This window comes from Athene cunicularia (genome assembly GCF_003259725.1).
Source record: "Athene cunicularia isolate RWA chromosome 1 unlocalized genomic scaffold, athCun1 chr1_part2, whole genome shotgun sequence".
In the NCBI taxonomy this organism is placed as follows: domain Eukaryota; kingdom Metazoa; phylum Chordata; class Aves; order Strigiformes; family Strigidae; genus Athene; species Athene cunicularia.
In genome coordinates this window covers 25,845,839-25,864,720 of record NW_020799092.1, presented here as the reverse complement: position 1 = coordinate 25,864,720, position 18,882 = coordinate 25,845,839, and the positions used below count along the sequence as shown (strand labels likewise).

The window sequence follows — 18,882 nt, the reverse complement described above, 5'->3', positions numbered from 1 at the left end:
CCCCCCCCATTGACAGTGTGCCCATGTCTGCATTTCTGTACCATGCTGTCAGTGCTAAGCCAGTTGACCCCAGTCATGTGGAAAAAAAAATCAAAATCACATTAATAAGCAAAGCATTTCAGAAAAGTAGTTTTCCACTTGTAGCTTGTTAAGAAGAAAGGAAAGACCTGGAATGTCAACTTGCTTTGCACTGTCAATGTGTATCTGTTAGCTTAGTAATTCCTGTAATGTAGGAGTTATAAAAAAGGCATGAAGGGAGAAGTTAGGGCAGCCTGAAATGTTAGGTTAGAAGGTATCCTTTCTACAAAACATAGTTCACTATCGTTCCCTAACGTGCATGTTCGCTTCCTACCGTCTTACTTCTCGAGTCTGTCTGTGCTCGCCCCACTCCCTGCCATCTCCTGCTCATACACATGCACACTCTGACCCGCAGCCTGGGACGTTTAGAAGCTGTGCAGTCCTCTTGCAATACTGGATTTGACTCCTGTGCTCTAGTTACCAAGAAACTTCCCTTCCTCTGATCCAATACTGAACAGCATGTCCAAAAATTGCTATCACTGGTATGGATGGCAAAACCAGCTTTCATGGGCACTTAATTGGCGACACAGAGAGAGGATATCCAGGCAGTTGTTTCTTAGTAGGACAGAAGATAGCACATCAGGGATAGCCAGGTTCAGACAAGTGCAGGCATATGACCAGTCCAAATGGTGGATTTTTAAAAAGATGTTCCATCCTCTGCAAGTTGGTTATGAATCAGTCTTCCCAGGAGAGCAGAAACTTGAGATGCTTTGGAAGTTGTGATACAAAAGAATGAAGCTAAACTGGTTTGGACTTTGTAAACCAAACAAGTCTTGAAGCATTGGAAGAATAGAAGAGAAATTACTACTTTATAGACACCTCCGTTGCTTTCCTGACTTCAGCATGATTGTGATTGTCTTGAGTTTTTGTGAGCAGAGTTGGTGTGTGAACAGATACACCTATAAATCCAGATTTCTGCAACAGATAAGATACATGATTTGACAAGTGTCCTTCACAGAGCTGGCTGAAATTTTCCAAAGTGTGGGGGAGCATTACTGTGAAAATTGTAATTAGACAAGTTGATGAAAAGGTATTTCAGCTATATTTTCACCATATGAACTTAGTAAAGAGTGTATGGGGATTCCAGTAGTTTCAGTTGGTTCCCAGGGGGACCAGCACTGTATGCACATGCTCACTTTGCTTGGACATTCAATCCCTTCCCTCTGCTGTTTATATTATAATGTCCTCCAGCAGGGACTCCTCCTTATTCAGTGTTTTATACTACCTGGCACAACTGTCAGCTGTGTAAAGACAGCATCATCAGGTGTTACTAAATATTTCTGGCAGGTGATACCATTTGCTTCTCTTTCACAATACTTAAATTAAGAAAAATCTGGTTGCTACCCCTCACCCCTTCAGAAGAGGGGTCACTGTTAGGCCTGAGAGGGGTAACTTTCTCACCCCTCCCTGCTGTCACATCTCCACAGCTGATCCCACCTCAGCTCTGGGACTCCCAGCTGCAGTGCACGATGCCCCTCTCAAGAGACAGAGGTTTCCTTTCCCCTGCACATCTGCAGTATGTTGGCGATAGCGAGCACAGGGTTCCCTGTCCTTCTCTTGGGAAGAGGAGGGTGGAAAGAAGGACAGCACGAGATGGCTTCACTGCTGTCGAGGTCGCTAGGTGTCTGTACTAGCACAGTAGGTTTACAGAGTATTACCAATGATGAATCTGTGATGGTATCGGTTACCATTGTTGCTAGGTATGCAGTCTCTCTCACAGCACCTTTACCTTTGCAAGAAACCCGAAAAGCAGGATGAGACAGAACCTCCTTGTGAATTATCTCATCCATTTGTTTTCATTCAAAGCTTGATCCTCTACTGGAAATGCGTAGGTAAATTATTTGCCTCTATTGACATTGCAGTAATTTTTCCAGCCCTGGAAGCAAGCCTTTCTCGGTGACATCATCAAGATTAAACTCAAGTAATACAGTGAGCCCATGCATTTTTCAGTGACATGACATGTTCTGTAACAATAGGAGCTGTAGCATTTCCTCCCTTCTCTGTCACCACATCCAGCTGTTATTCTTTTTGCAATTTGCCACCTCCCTGCCAGTTGTGTTGACCTAACTGTTAGTACAGTTGTGCTCTTAATCAGCTCAGAAAGCTGATCTGGCAGAAACCAGCGTACATATATACTTAAATACAGATTATCCGTCTCATGGAGTTCACAGCATAGCTCCTCCACCAGTTGCACTGGCACACCGAAGGGGTGGCTAGAAAACAAGACTAAGCCAGCACTGCCACTGAACACTACGTGTTGTCTGTCCTGTGGCCTGAGAGGAGCTGGTTTGAAGGACAGTATAGTGATTGCAGACATCCCAGCGCTGAGACAGAAATTACTATCTTTGTTCTGGCTCCTTCATACCAGACAGAATGATAGAAGGGGATTCCAGTGTACCCAGTTTAGGAGGGGGGATATTTCCCTTAAGCACACGACTCCAGCAAGACACCTGTAAGCCAGAGGGAAGAAACTACAGGTGTGTATTTCTGAGATCTGAGGCTGTCACAGAGGGGTAGCCGTAACTCACAGAAGTGTCTGCGCCGCAGTCGGCGGTGAGTCGGTCTCACAGCTGCCCGAGAATTTGCTGAAGCTGTAGCACCCACAGCCCTCAGCATGAACTAGCTACCACGGTGTCAGGCAGGCTGTGCTGAACACGCAGCGTCTGCTCGAGGCCTTGTAGTTGGCACCTCGGGGAGCTAGTTCAGAGGACACCCCGGGAATGGCTGCGAGTGCTGCAGTGTCTCTGACTGCAGGATGCACGTGTCTTTGAGACAGGCAGCACGGCATCCTAGCTCCAATCTGACAGGCTCCCAGACAGGATCTTGCCTGCTGTCCCAATTAATAAAGTTGATTTCCGATTCCTTGGGCAATATTTTCAAGTGGCCCCAAATAGAATCAATATCTCAGTTTTGTAAGACTTGCACAGAAATAAGTGGAAGCTAGGTTGTTTTTTTTTTTTTTTAGCTCCAGAGCAAGCAGGAGTTAAACCCTGGAGAGGAAGCAGAGATAATCATGATAATTTATCATCTGATAATCAAAGAGCACACACTTAATTTGTTCTCATTATCAATGTATTTCAAGCACAAGTACCTTAGTACAAGAAGCCTTTCTGTGCACGAGTTGCACCGGGAGTGTAGAGATGAAGGGCCCCATGCAAATGCAGTTACTTCTCCTGTGTGGGTGATGTCTTGCAGCGCCACTTGCAGTCCATCTCGGTGGCCTCCTTGTACCCCTGGATGTGAAAAAGGACCCCTGGCATCTTGAGCTGTTGTTTTAAGCATCTGACCTTTCTCTAGGACAGCTGTGTCTTCTTGGAGAAATGACTGACAGTTTGTAAGAGCTGCAGGGATTTGGTTCATTAAGAAACCATCAAGAAATAAAGCAAAGTCTGGAGTTTTTAACCATGTCAGAACTCTGGTTTACAGCATCTTGGGAGTGGGAAATGTCTGCAGCATGCTAAGAGTGGGCTTTTACCTCCAAAGCCCAAGATGTGGTTCAGAACTGAGTACAGCGTACAGTCTCCAGAGCTGTAATTTGCACCATTTCCCCCAGTTATTTAATATTTAATGTCACCCGAAGGCAGGTCTTCGCATAAAGCACAGAAGAACTCGTGTACTGGTGGATTGAAGCGAGCTTTTATAGCCCTCCTGGATTAGGAGTCTGAAGGAGAATGCCTGCATAAGCAAGAGACAGAGGTCCAAAAGTGAAATCAGTTAGAGAGAAGTATGGCATGCTTTTACCACATGCTGGTGGTAAAATTTTCTCTACATTGATTTTGCTTAATGGTTACAGGCAGAGTTAAGCCATGGTCCTGGCTGTGCTGCCAAAATCTGCTTGTACAGTAGCAGTGCAAGTGCAGCTGCAGCTCACAAGGCTTGGAGCCCTGGTGCTGAGGAAGCCAACGGATGACATCTTGCTGTCACGGTGTGGACTGTTCCGTACAGGAGCTGGCCTCACATTCCCTGGAAACAGCCTGGAAAACAGGCTTTTTGTGTCCACGCTCCCCCCTTCCCCAGCTCTCACAATCACAGTTGAGTTAGGAAACAAAGTCCCAGCCAAAATTCCTCAAGGGAAAGGGACCCGACTTCTTCAGGATGTGAGCCTCTGAAAACAAAATCTCCTTGTGAGGAGAAAGCAGCTTCTCAGTACAGGAGGATTACGATGTCTTGCTATGGTGGTGGTGGTGTTTTGTTGGCGTGTGAAAGTGAGATTTCAAAACTTTCCACTTGATTCAGCTGTACAAAAAAGGACTTCCTAACCTCTCTCTTCCGAAACGGTAGAATCACCTCGAAGTTTGCAGCCTCTGGAAGATCAAGGTGACCTAGCTGATGGTAGGTTAAAGTGACAAATTGCTGAAAGGAACCATCTTAATTTTAGCAGCTGTGTTCATTGCAGCTAGCTACTATTCCTTCAGGTTTTTACGTATTTCTGGAGTGTTGATCAGGTACCTAAAACCAGAGCTTTCAGTTCCATCGTGAGCATTACTGCTGCACGCTGTAAGCATGGCAATAATCTGAGCACTGCTCTCCTCTGTACAGCAATTAGGCATCAGGCAAAAGACTTCAGTAAAACCATATGTAGGTCAAGACTACCAAGATCAATTTATTTCTAATCTTCAACGCCCCAGACAGGGATCAGGAACATATTGTGTTAAAAGAAAGAAACAGCATGTATTGACAGTTCATTCTAGCATAGTTTTATCTTTTTTATCTTAAAATTACTGTTGCCAGGATGCACCAAATAAGTGATACAAAGAAGCGGGAAGGAAAAGTAGGTGTTAAGGCCATAAAGATGCTCTGCATTTGTCCAGTTGTAAAGAGAAGCAGAATACAGTTCCTGGATTTGATGCCTCTTAGAACAGATTCGGTGTATGGGCAGGTGTCCAATGACTTTGTGCCTCACATCTATAAAACAGATATAACAATCTAATCTGTCTGCAGTTGAAAGGCACTGCGTAGTGTAAGTGTGCGTGTATTACAAATACTAGTATCAGCAGTGGCTGTATCCAATATAGGAAAGCTGTAAAGAATGTTTGTTAGACTTGGGTGTTGACCAGGATTAAGATAAATTGTTTTGAAACAATGAAGAGTTGCTGCAAAGAAAATTAAAGTTTTCATAATCTCCTTGACTTCTAGTTGCAAAACTGCTTGCTTCTGGCAGCGTGATCTGTTGAGCTAACTAACCCGTGCCATTGTCAGGGCTCAGCTAGTTTAAGATATAGTTTTTGCACATACAAGGGAAAAAGCAACAGAAGACATTTCTTTCAACTCCTTTTGGAAGGGAACAGTAGGAAAGCAATGTCTGCTCTGTGGAAAACGGCCAAAAATTGGTTGAGAAGGAGTCAGGAGTGGATTAAGACTATAACTGGGAGCAGATCCAAACCAACATTTCCCCATTCCCCATCCCCCTGCCAGCTGCTTGTGTTGCACAGGCCAGTCTGGGAGGAATCCCGTGGTCACCTGCCCTCTCTGCCGATGGACACAGCACGAGCAAAGAGAAGGGCTTGTCTGGGACCCAAGCAAGTTCTTTCCCGAGCACGGTAGTGGCCGAACAACCGTGGTCAGCCGAACGGCACCGTGCTCTCTGCGGCTCCTGACTCACTGCTACGCTCTGGCCTTCTCTGAATGTGCTGCCCAGATGCAAAAAGCCAGCCTTCACCCTGCCCTGGAAGGAGAGCTCTCCTCAGGCTTCTAGGAAGGTTTTGCAAACAACACAAAAGGAAGCTGGAGCTGTTCTGCGCAGTTCTTGAAAGCTCTTGGACATGGCTTGTAGAGTGAGTGCCTAGAAATCAGGCTGGTCTTTCCATCACCTCTGCGGTTGCTTGCTTCTTTGGCTGGTAGCTTTCCCCTTCCAGAACTTCAAACTCTGGCCACTTCAGCGTGCATCCCAGCACCTTTTATCTAGACTGTTTGCCCCGTCCTGGGTGAATTCTCTGTTTCAGGCTGCAGACTGCCTGCCAGCAGCAGGTAGACTGCTCCAGCATTATAACGTTTTCTGTGACTGATCCCAAAACGGGGCAGCTGACAGAGGAAGGAGAGCTACATCCTAAGGTCTGTGTTCTCTGCAAGCTAACTCCAGATGATGCAGATGGAAAACAGAAAGGAGAGAAGCAGCTGCTGTGGGTCAAACGCTGATTTCAGTTACAAGAAATGCAGCACAACTGGCCGCGTTGACTGACTGGGGTTGCACATGAGGCTGTGTTCTGACATCAGGTACAACCCTAAGGACTCCAGGAATTGCTCTGCAGTGTTCAGGGACTTTTTTAACTGTTGCTGGGGCAGGTGGTCTTAGGCATAGCTGAGTAATTTTGCGTAAGAGAATTACTTCATTTACTAACTCTGTCTGCAAAGACAATGGTTTGGCTGTAGAGTAAGAAAGTTGAATTCTGTCAAGTGTGGCCTTTCTTCCCTCCTTTCCTGCTTACACAGACTTCAGATTTTGTGGGGTTTTTGCACCGGTGACTTCATCTGCCATCGTTAATCAGTGAGCTATCTCAGCCCAGCAAGCTAATTTAGAGTCCTGCTTGTGCATTTGATCAGCAAATGCAAACCATGTGTAATGTCAGCAGGTCAGGGGAGGTGATGGAACATGGGATTTTCACCTCAGTTCCAGAAAGGGCCATAGTTGCTTCCAGGAAGCTGAGCTTGGCACTGGGTGTGGGGAATTGAAAAGATTTATTTCCCTGTATGAGAGCTTAGAGCTTGATCATTCTAATCAAGCATTTTCCGATCAATATGTTTCTTACGGGCTTTCCAAAGGCTGCATTAGAAAAGCAATTTTATTTATTTTATGACCCTGAAGCCCTAAGGGATTTGGGTGTGTCAACTTTCCAGGGTCTCTGTACAGACAGGGAGAAGAGAAGAGCTGGTTCACAGTCAGCAAGGCAGAAACCCAGCCCAGTGCTTCACTGGGTTTGTTTCTGTGGATGTCTGCATACCAGAGGCCCCAGAGCAGACACGGTGCACAGAGCTTTACCTGCACTTGTGCTCTGCCTCTAATACCCTGTTCAACAGGACAGCAGGAGACATGAGCCTGTGCCTTTTATTGCAGATTACTACTGAAAAAGCTGTTTCGCCCTCTGTTCCCAGCAGCGTAGGAAGCTTCCCAAAGCCTTGTCATTCTGATTACAGGCAGTTTCAGACCTTTTTAAAGGACACACAAGCCTCACTGGGGTCTCTCTTCCTGCCCATCACATGACTCCTCTGTTCCCTATCCAATCATTTTTTCCTTAACAAGACCTGTAAAGGTGCAGTTTCATCTGCTGCCATCCATTTCCCTTATACCAGTTTGTACTCGCCTCCCAAATAATTCTCTCTGAGGATTAGCCAGGATTAACCTTTCCCTCTTTTTCTACCTTTGCTTATCTCTGGGCCTCCAAACTGCAGAGCCATCTCTGTACTGTAGGATGAGGCAATCCCTAACGGGCCAACAGCAGCGACTGGCCACTGCTTCTCCACTACCTGGGTCAAGTGGCACCTGCTGGAAAGAGCGAGTGGCCAGGCCCATCACCTCGCACCAGACCTCTGTCCCCCTCAGAACAGCAAGCTCACGGACCACCAGAGATACAAGGTTTATCCTGTGGTAGGGTTGCGCCTTCCACACGTATACCAACCCAAGAGCAGGCCCAGAAGGCATTTATTTAGGCTGGACATCTGCATGGGGATAGCTAAGCTATCTGTGTCACCCATTCCCCTCCTCTGGGGAATTAGGAAGGCTTCCTGAGAAAGCAAGGTCCTTAATCTTTCCGCCTTTACCTTCCCTAGCAAAGGCAATCTTGGAGAGCTTCTGAGCGCCCCATGGGTGGGAGCCTGCCAGCGCTGGTACCTATGGGGAAGTCACTCAGGGTGAGAGATCAGTGCAGCATAAAATTCCTGCCTCAGGAGGAGCCCAACGCCCAGCTTGGGCTTTAATTTGAACCCCCCTTAAGCATGATTGGCACACTGCTGTTGAGCTCAGCGCTGCAGCCCTTCTCGGGGAGCAGTACGTCGTGGTTTGTGCTGTCAGGCTTGAGCGTGCTATCAGAACTGGGCACCTGGTCTGCAGCAGCAATCAATACCTCTGAGCAGGGAACCAGAGAGCGGCAGAGACAGCACCGCAGGAGCATCGAACCGGAGACATTTGAAGCAGCTGTGCAGCATCTTGCACTTTTGAAGCATTTCAGGTGTTAACTGGCCAAGCCCCATGACACCTCTTTGCATTTTGGTAGTCTGGCTTCCCAAAGAAGTGAGACAGAAGGAGAGGACTTTTAAAAAGTTGCTCTGGCAGAGCTTGGGAGAAGGATTGGAATCTAATCCTATGTTTTTCCTCCAGACCATGTTGCCTTTACACAGAAACAAAGAGAAAAACACAGCCTCAGAATCACGGAATCATCTCGGTTGGAAAAGCCCTTGCAGCTCCTCCAGTCCCACCATGACCCTCCCCCTGACCGTTCCCAACTCCCCCAGATCCCTCAGCGCTGGCTCAGCCCGACTCTTCAACCCCTCCAGGGATCCCGGGGACTCCCCCCTGCCCTGGGCAGCCCATTCCAACGCCCAACAGCCCCTTCTGCACAGAAATCCTTCCTCAGAGCCAGCCTGACCCTGCCCTGGGCAGCTTGAGGCCATTCCCTCGGGGCCTGGCGCTGGGGCCTTGGCTCCAGAGACTCATCCCCCCTCTCTGCCCCCTCCTGGCAGGGAGTTGCCGAGGGCCAGGAGGTCTCCCCTCAGCCTCCTCTTCTCCAGACTGAACCCCCCCAGTTCCCCCAGCCGCTCCCCAGCAGACCTGTGCTCCAGACCCTGCCCCAGCTCCGTTGCCCTTCTCTGGCCACGCTCGAGTCACTCAATGGCCTTTTTGGGGTGAGGGGCCCAAAACTGAACCCACTCAGCGAGAGGCGGCCTCCCCAGTGCTGAGTCCAGGGGCACCTCCTGCCCCTCTGCTGCTTGACATACACCATCATATGCAGAACCACATATTATACTTTGTGGGTAACATGGAATAATTCTATTAATTAAAAAGAAGGCTAGAAAGCTTCAGTTCATTAAGTGCTAGTTGGTAGCAGACATTCAGGTCTTCTGAATTTCTCCAGCACTGTTCTCCTACTAAAGGCTCAAGTACTGCCCTATAGTCAGAGCTGGCCTGCCTGCTGCTGCCCGTGGTGATGCATCTGTCCCTGGCTGTTTGGAAACCAGCTGCTGATTTGCATGTGCTGGCCCCTTTGCTGTTTGCCCAAGTGCGCCAAGTAGTTTTCGGCGTGGGAGTGAGAACAATTCTCTCTGCCCTGCAGAAAGCACGGATAAATGAGGGGTCTGTCTTTAGCCCCTTCTTGCCTCAGCAGCCTGCCTGCCAGGCAGCCAGGCGTAAGGATGGAGTGCCCGGCCGAAGTGGAACAAAAAGTTAGACGAAACTTAGTGTGAACGCTGTTTCCATCGTGCGTGGTGTTGTGTAGCTGCGTCCTCATACCAAAACTAAAAGAGAACAGCAGCTCTCGGTGGTACTGTACAGCACACTTCGCTTTGGATTTGTGTCTTTAGATTGTTCCAAGATGAGTCAGGGTGAAAACAGCCTACGGTACATTATACTTAATGTTTTAGACGTGTGTGTTACATACACCGTTCGTAGCAACTCATACCATAAAACGTATACCCTGTCTTCCAAAGCAAAGAAGGCGATGCGGAATACGAGTGCTTTGCAAGATTCAAGGTTGGCTCCATCTCTTCAAAAAAACAAAGTTGTAACCTCACCAGAAGTTTGTGGTCAGATGCAAATATTGCTGGCTGTGTAGGTTTTTTGTGCAGAAGGTTATACTAGGTGAGCAGAGCGCTCTGTTTTTTTTCCAACCTCAAAACCTGACCATGCTTGAGATTCCTGAGGGGCTCACTGTCAGAAGGAGTGAACTGGTAGAGACCATCAGCTTCAACTCCTCTTCAGCAGACCGATACATTCTGCTCGGCGTGCGTGTGTGCGTGTGCGTGTGTGTAAGTGCCTGAACATACATAAACAATTTTACTGGAATAAGTAGAAGGTGTAAATTACCCCGTCCGTCCCTCTTCATTGTACTCGGGTTTGCTGTGCAAGAATAGAAAGGGACGGGGAGAGTGGATTTCTTCTGCAGTCCAGATGGTTATCAGCTTGTGCCCTGGAGCATGAGAATTGATCACTCTCCCCATTTATAAGGTAGCTGGTGTAACAAGTGTTAGCAACAGGACTTCAGTGAGGAATAAGCAGCAGAAGTAGATAATCTATTAAGACGCCAGCGTGCCAGCCTGCGGCATTAGAAAGGTGAGCACGAATTTTGCTCCCTGTTTAATGCATATGAAGCTGTCAGATTATAAACGTGTCTATAAATTGCTGTATTTTACTCTGCTGGAGGTGGCACTTGGAAGCTGACAGAAGACAGACTAGAGAATACGCTGGGTCTCGCAGAGCCGGGTTATGATGGTTTACGTGGCTTTGTCTAACGTGCTGTCAGCTACTGAGTTCAAGAAGTTTTTGTTGTTTATTTTCACACTATGCAGACAGGGAGACCAAGGTTGGGAATACTTGCCAGATTTCAGCCGGTGGAGCAATAGCAGAGATGGGAGCAGAGCCAGGTCCAACTCCCAGGTCAAAATTCACCCTCTAAAGTCTGTAGTGACACTGGCCACGGAGAGGGAGAAAGGCAGCATCCCCCATGTATGATCCACACCCACTAAAAGCAGCAAAGCCTTCCCACTGATTTCAACAGTCAGTTCAGCAGGCAAAACTCTGTCCTCATTTTGTAACACAGCACTCATTTTCCTCACTTTATTCTGCTTGGTAAATATCTTTGTTAGTTGAAGACAACGCTGTTAGCTTTCACAGAGAATAAAACTGGAGAGATAAAAAGAGCCCATTTTCCTCCACTGTGGGAATGACAATAAAAGAGAAGATGGAGAGGGGAAAATAAGAAACAGCATCCAAAAAAAGAAAAATTGTATAAGCGGGATTAGGGTTTTTTTTCATGGAAACTATAGGAAAGCATTTTCAGGACCTACTGATAGCTATGTGTGCTGTGCTGTAAAATCCCTTCAGCTGCAAAGCCAACCCTCTCATGCCCTTGTTTTCACAAAACCAACTGCTTCTTTTTAAGAAAGGGCAAAGAAGGTAGGGTACAAGTTTAGTAACTGCTGTACTGCACATGAAAGAATTATTTTTTGAATGCCTGTTTCTGAAGCACTTCTCAGCAACACCGGTCTGCACCCCCAGAAAAGCCACCGGTGACTGAACTGGTTCAGCCTCACAAAGCAAATGGGTGTGCAGTGGATGCAACTAAAGAGGGTTTTTTTGGAAGAAAAACTTCCCAGGAAAGCAGCAAGGCGGGGAGGGAGGGAAATGAGAGAAGAGGCAATCCATCTAGGGAAAAGCAGTTAACTTACTTTATTGCACTTTTAATCTTCTGAACGCTATTTAAGTATTTAATTATGGTACCACCCCATGGGTGGAGAGATGTGGTGCATCCGCCTCCTCGTTTCAGCGATAGCCAGGCTGCGTTAGGCTGCTTGCTGAGTCTCACTAACTAGAAGCCACGTGGTCCCAGATCATACTACTTTGGGGCTTTTCTCACAAGCTTTGGAGATGATGCGGAAACCCAGCGGAGACCCGATTTGCGGTGTGAAGCGTTGGGTCTGTTTGAGAGTTGCCAGCACAGCACACGTGCCTTGTCCCAGTCCGTGTAGCTTATCTGGCCGTTCCAGGACTAGCACCAATCAAGCTCAAACTCCATTTAGACGTGGTACTTCTGTATTAGTTGAAGGGAAGGCAAAAATACCAGCACATGGGAAACGTTGATTTATGTTTGTACAGAGAGTGATTTATTTATTAGGTTGTTATCTCTGAGGGAACGTGCACTTCATGTGAAGTTCTCATACAGCTCTGCCCGTGTCAGCCTGATTTTCCCAGTGATGTTTTGTTTTGTTTTGTACCTCATACTCATCAGAAGCCCAGTTAGATTTTCCACATGACAGTGCTCCTTTTGGGCAATTTATTACTTATACGGCGTGGCAAAGGGAGAGGCTAAGAGAAACCATGCATGAGCTTTTCAAGCGCTCCTCAGATGGTCTTTTAAACCCTTTCCTAGGTTACAGTTGGGCTGCATCACGTCTTCTCTTTTAGCTGTACTTGCTGCCCAGCAGCGGCCAAGGGTCTGAAATGTGTTCTGCAGGAATAGCCCCTTATTCAGCAAAAGATGAACCTCACTCTGGCATTTTAGATGATGGTTTCCATGTCTCTGAGCAGATCTACACCTCATCCCAGTCCCTTCAAAAAGAAACGTCCAACAGAAAACTCTGACCCCGGTAATCAGACCCTAATTCAACGGGGGGAAGAGAATTTAAGTCCTTCATAAATAAATAAATGCTACTTCTTGTTTCTGTGTGGCACATAATACATTGCTGCAGGGGCAGCTGAAAGCCAATGGAAATTCTTGCTGCTGCCATGCAGATGTCCCTTCCTTAGGCCAGCTCTGACCCTTTCTCAGGCTCGATCTCAATTCCTTTTCCGACTGAGATTCAGTTCTGTATGCAGCTGTGGCTCTGGGACTTTCCAAAGCTGCTGTCTGGGAATCTGGCATAGCAGCAGAATGTAATTCACTGCATGTGACCTCTTGCTAAAACAGAAAAAAAGGATGGCCTATCTGTTAAAGAAGTAAAAAACGCAAAACAAAACGGAGCGGTACAACTCTCCCAGGTTTCTTCTAGTGCTTGGTAGGAGGAGGGTAATCAGATCTCAGAGAATGGTGTGCCAGGAAGGAAATTTCTTCCCATGCGCAGCATACAATCAGCCAGGTGCAATATGAGGAAGGGAGGTTCGTCTTCCTCTGAAGCATAAGGTATTAGCCCCTGCCAGAGGCTGTGTACCAGAGATCTGATCAGATACAGCAAATTTTATGTTCCTATGCACAGTGTGAAGCTTTCATTTCTACGCAACACATTGTAGCAAGTCAAACAATGAGTCATCTCGCAAGGGGGAAAAGGAAAGAAAGCTTTTATCTCCCAGTGGATTGGAGATAATCTCTCTACCTGGGTATAAACAGCTCTTCATCGTGCTGCCTTCTCTCCAGGGGAAGGAAGATATTTTAAATTTGTCTGTGAAATAGATATTGAATTGTCACACCTCCCAAGCCTCTCTGCCTGGGCCCAACAAAGGTAGCAGGCAAAAGGTCTTTGACTTTCATGGTAACTGGGTTGGGCCCCTGTGAGTAAACACAGTAGTCTAGGCTCTATATGCTGTACGAGCATGGCTGGGAGAAAGGGAGTGCCAGATTCTCCTTGGAGACCTGGAAAATCTGTGCCCAAACTGAACATACCTGCTATTTTACTATAACGTGACATGCCACCCTTATGTGGACAGATTTCCGTTGGTAATGTTTTATTGCTGTACAGGAAACACAAGCTAAAGCAGTGCTAAATGTGCCACAGCCTCAGCATTTATTTTCCTCTCCAGGGTGGGAATAGTCTGCCAGCGTAACGGCATCTGCCGGAGGGGTGGGCTGGTTGGGACACACCTTTCTCAGCCATATCCTCACCGATAAGCACTTACAGACACGCCATTACGGTGGCTGTGTTCACCAGCCCTCCTTTACAGACCCCAGCCAGCTAGAGGAAAGCGTGGCCGCAGCTCTCTTACATCTGACTACTTTTCATTATTGACTGATGACTTTACGGGGGCACGAGGAGAGAGCCCGCCTCTCTGCTATGGGAGGATACGTTCTGAGGATGGATGGGGCTACGGGCTTTGCCTCAGAAGGAGCAGCTGAAGGAAAATCCCATTTCACAGTGGCAACCTGGAATGAAATAACGTCCCAGAAGCTTTTTTCAGGATGCTGAGGCAGTTCTTGTTTCTCAACATGTCACAGATAAACCACAGTGCCTGAACTAATAAAGTATTTCACAGTCCAGTGCTTAGAGTAATTCTACGTCAATGTGACATTCCTCTCCTACAGCTTCCCCTGAGACTTTGCACATTGCGGTGTGGGGAGAAAGGGGGATTCGCTGATGTTTGCCTGTATTGCCATGCCTTGACTCGATTTGGTAACACAATCATGGTCTCTTCCTGCCGCAGGTTTGCAGCCCATTTACTGGAGCAGGGATGATGTGACACAGTGGCTCAGGTGGGCGGAGAAGGAGTTTTCCTTGAGGCCGATTGAGAGCAACACTTTTGAGATGAACGGCAAGGCTCTGCTGCTCCTGACCAAAGAGGACTTTCGATACAGGTCTCCTCATTCAGGTGGGGATTGTTTACAGAAGGTTATGATTGAAAATAGAGGAAGCTGCAGCAAAATCTGGAAAGGGTTAGAGGACGAAACAGTCACATTTGTTGGGGTGGACTGGGTGAGGGGAGGAGAGGGAGGACAGAGACACTTGCATGAGGCAAGGACAGAAAGGACAAGGAGGGAATGAAATCCTGATGCACCTGAGTTGTCTGCTAATTTGAATGCAAATCCAAACTCACACCCAAACATCCAACCTGTTTCTAGTTAAAACTCCCCGCAGAAGTCCCAGAAAGCCAGCCTCTCTGGCAGCACTGCGTGACTTCCAGCCCTTCCCTGTAAAGGCTTATCTTTTCACAGACCCAACTACAGCAAGTTCATCAAGTGCTCCAGCCTCTTTAAGGAGCCCATATTAGCATTTTGCCTCACAGTTGGCTTGGCTGACAGTGCTGCTAAAAGTGACTGCAGAACTCCTCCCCGGGGGACCTTTCCTCTATTTAACAGCCCCTGTGGGCTTTGCTTTACCTTCCCATATTCTCTCACGTGCTGGAGTCCAGCCCAAGGCACAGCACAAGACAGGTGTGTGAATCAGTCTGCCTATTGCTCAAATTATGTCTTCATTTATTCACAAAGAAGATTTGGAAATGTGTATGTTGCCTGCCTGTATTTATATCCCCTGCGGTCTGTCTGCTCCAGTTTTACAGAGTAAGTCTCTGCCCTCCTTTGTCAGGGATGTTTAACTAAATACGAATTGCGAGCTTTGCTTTTGTGACCATACAAGGTACTCCTGTTAAATATAAAGGCTCGTAATTCAATCACTATAGGTGATCAAAGAGTTTGGACCAAGCGGTGACAGAATTGCTGTGAGGAGGCTTCCCAGTGCAAGGCTGCCTGGGTGCAGAAGTACAGCTGGTGCTGCTTGGATCCAGCTGATAAACAAGCCATGGCACTAATTCTGCGTCAAGCTGCTTGGCAGCTCCCTTGAATGCACCCCCACAACCATCCTCCTGCAGAATCTGCCTCACAAACTGTGGCTTATGTTTAGTGTATATGAAGTTTTTTAAGCATGTGCTTCAAATCCAGGGCTAATTTTATATAGGAGGAGGTGCCAAACATTAATGTCTCTTGCCAGTGTAATACTGTAGTGAAAACTGATGCCTAGAAACGTCTCTTTTTTTTTTTTTTTTTCATTCTGTTGCACCACTTTGAATCATTTAATTAAAAAAATTAGCCCTGCTTAAGGCAAAAGGAGCATTGAAAGCGGGGATGTGGGCAAGGACTGTAAGGGACACTGTTATGTATCTTATATTAATTATACTGATAAATATATAATATACACCTATATACATATATATATATTATATGCAAGTGTGCAACTCCTCTTACCATCCCAGTGCCTTGCTGCCTACAAGTTATGCCCCTGCTCTTCCCCTTGTGTGCTGTGAGGGCGCTTAGAGATGAGTAGGATTAAAATGTTTGTAGGCTGGAAGTAGAGCATTCACAGAGAAGAGTCTCTGACTTGCAAGTCTTCACTTTACGCAGAAGGTTAAGCTCTTATTTACCTAAATTTGGAAAGAAATAACCAAACTGAAAGCATCTTCCTTTGAATTTTCCCTCCTCCTCCTCTCCAGGTATTCCCCACTGACAGTAAACCTTTTAGAGGATATCTGAGTCAGTCCCTGAAAATTTAGATGACTGTAGGTAAAGGGACATTGCCTCCACATTTCCCAGAAATTAACTAGATGTGAAATTTAAGAACTATGAAATAATGTTTGCCGTAGAGGCATGAAGTTTTTCAGGAGTGTAGCTACATAAAAGCCGTATCCTTTCCCCTCATGGTTAAACCAGGAGAACTGCATCCACTCCCCCCAGTGGTCCTAGCAATAAAGTGGGCTCCCAGCCCCACAGCCATTCTCCTGTTTAGGGCTGCCCAGGGAAGCAGCTGAGGAGGGAGGGAGTGAAAAACGCTTTTCACCTTCTTAACTAGCAGTACTGCATCTGGGTGGTGCAGAAACATAACTCTTCGTAGTAAAAAAAAAAAAAAAAAAAAAAAAAAAAAAACGGACGTTTTCACTAGTCTGTCAGGCCAAATCAAAAGAGGTACAAATTTGGAGTGTTAACGGCACTAGTTATGATTATGCCACTATTGCACTCAAAGATGCAAATTATGTGGTAAAATCACTTTTTAGCCTTTCATGTACTAAACATGGAAAAGGCAACTGGGTTCTCGAGGCTTTGTTTTTAATTAGATTTTCAGGTATTGCAATCACCTTTTTTAAAATGCCCTAAAGTCACTGCTGAGACAGTAAAAGCAGCCAAGATGCTAAAAATAAAGGAAGCTGAACTCTGGAAAGCAGGATGGCTTTAACTGTTTCACGCTAAGACACTAAACTTGCCCACAAGTAGAGCGTTGGCAGTTTATAGAGACAAGGGACAAATGGCATACAGCTTACAATCCCATAGAAACAACTGCTAAAAAAACCCCCCACACTTGAGAAAACTCTGCCAGAAAATCCAAGGTTTCCCAAGTGAAACTTCATCAAGTTCCTTTTCAGCTATGTTATTGCTTCAACCTGTTCCTCTGTAACATGAGCAGTGACAAATAGAAGAGAACACGCAGAGTTAGGAATCAAGAGACTTCCCACCCTGTGTTGTACGTTTTCACTTTGAAATGGGCAACCAGTTACATCAGGAGAAATGTAAAGTACCCATAAGCTTCATGTAGATGATGGTGGTGGAATGGCATCAATACAAGGTGTAGTACATAAAAAGACACAAAATAAGCAGCTAGTCCATTGGTTTACTAGATTTTGTGGTGACGCGTTTCACTGAGGAAAAGATGTAACAATTCTGGTGCCAGGGAATGGGGTGGGGAAGCGAGGACCAGCCTGCCTGCAGCCCAACAAGAGACAAGCATCTGAATCAATTCAGGCAAGAACATGTCGGCGTGGTGCAGTGCACTTCCCTGCGGACATCTCTGTGGAAGAGATTCACCCATACAGAGCACCAGGTCCGCTGCATTTTCGTCCTTAGTTTGCATCATATCTGTAGTTGAGTATTGCCTGTTTAAGTGAGTTCCATACAAATTCTAGTAGCTAGAGGTAACGAGCCTTAGGATCCCATTTGGACTTTTCAGGAGTCCAACCCGTGACACCAAGAGTGATGTCCAGAAGTTCCCAAGGTCCCTGTAGCACTCGAGCGCCTCCAGGAGTCATCACCCCAGCAAGGGTGTTCAGGATTGTTAAATCTCTCAGTTCTTTTCAAGTCTTTGAGTCAATCCCAAAGTAACTTCTCAAAGCGAGAGTTCTTCGTCCTGTGGATTTCCTAGAATGGAGTATCTTAGTAGCACACTGCCTCTGGCCTTGAGGCACCAATGCTGCGTGGAGAGGCTTTACAGCATCTTCCATCTCCTCCTCCCATAAAGCCTAAATTGTTCAGTAATTAAAGAGCACCAGCTTTGCTCCCAGCAACTCACTGCATAAATTGCATAAATCTTCAGCTCTGCATTTAAAAACCCTGTGTCCTAAGGGGTCTATCTAAAAAACTGAGGCTGTGAGAAGGTGGGACACCAAACTAACTGCTGCTTGTAAAGGTTTAGAGCTCTTGGATGGGCAGTCATGTAGCCTGAAAAAAACTCTTTGTTGGGCTAATGACAGCCATGTCCTGTCATTCTTCCATTTTTCCACAGTCACACACAGAATCATGATGTGCAGTGGGTTTTTTTTTTTTTCCTTTTTTTTTTTTTTTTTCCTTTCAGGAAAGAACCTTGCAAAACAGTGAAATGTAGGATTTTCCTGCAAGCATTTTTGGGTCTGAAAATAGCACCCAGGAGCCATGAATTCATGCATCAGATGGCTAAATGAGTCTTCTCAGCAGTATGTAGGTTTTCATTTCCTTTTTTCCTGCTGTTTGTCTTTCAGGTGATGTTTTGTATGAACTCCTTCAGCATATCCTGAAGCAAAGGAAAGCTCGTATGCTCTTCACACCTTTCTTCCACCCTGGGAATTCTATCCATGCTCAGCCAGAGGTCATATTACACCAGAATCATGATGAAGGTAACTGTCTCATTCTTATGGGAGCTGCCATTACAGAGGTGTGTAGGGTAAGGCTGTGAGGAATTATGTCATTTTCTTGCTCTAAAGTTACTTAAATTAAGCTCTTCTCCTCCCTTTGTCTCCATAGCTTTAGAGCAATCAGCTGGTCTAGGGAGTCAGCTGTCCATTCTCCATTTATCTTCTGTTATTTTGTCCTGCTTCCAAGCCTGCTTAAAAGCTACACCAGATGCAGATTAAAAAAATACCAGAAAGTTTTATTGACCCCATTGATTCATTTTTCCTCACTCCCAGTTAGGTAGACAAAGATGCTTCATGGACTTTTAGTATCCTGGAGAGGCAACTCGATGCAATTGTTTGCAGAGCAAGGCAGCCTCAGAGAAAACATCTAATTCAAGCTCACTTCAGCTGACAATCTGTCATCGCATCATGACAGGGTTCCTAGCACTGAGCCCATCATGTTGCTCAGCTTTTGAGCTGATTGAACAATTCATGTTGAGAGGTTTTTTCTGTGGGTTTTCTCTTTTTTATTTACTACCAGAATTACT

General features: G+C 46.2%; 1 protein-coding gene across 1 annotated transcript in view; it reads left to right on the top strand.

Annotated features, from left to right (window-relative positions):
* The window catches only part of ETV6 (ETS variant 6), a 97,861-nt gene that overhangs the window by 46,331 nt on the left and 32,648 nt on the right, over positions 1–18,882 (top strand). The window contains exons 3-4 of the mRNA XM_026864362.1: positions 14,135–14,299; positions 18,203–18,337. Of these exons, the coding sequence (XP_026720163.1) occupies positions 14,135–14,299; positions 18,203–18,337 (300 nt within the window). The remainder of the gene's footprint in view (positions 1–14,134; positions 14,300–18,202; positions 18,338–18,882) is intronic.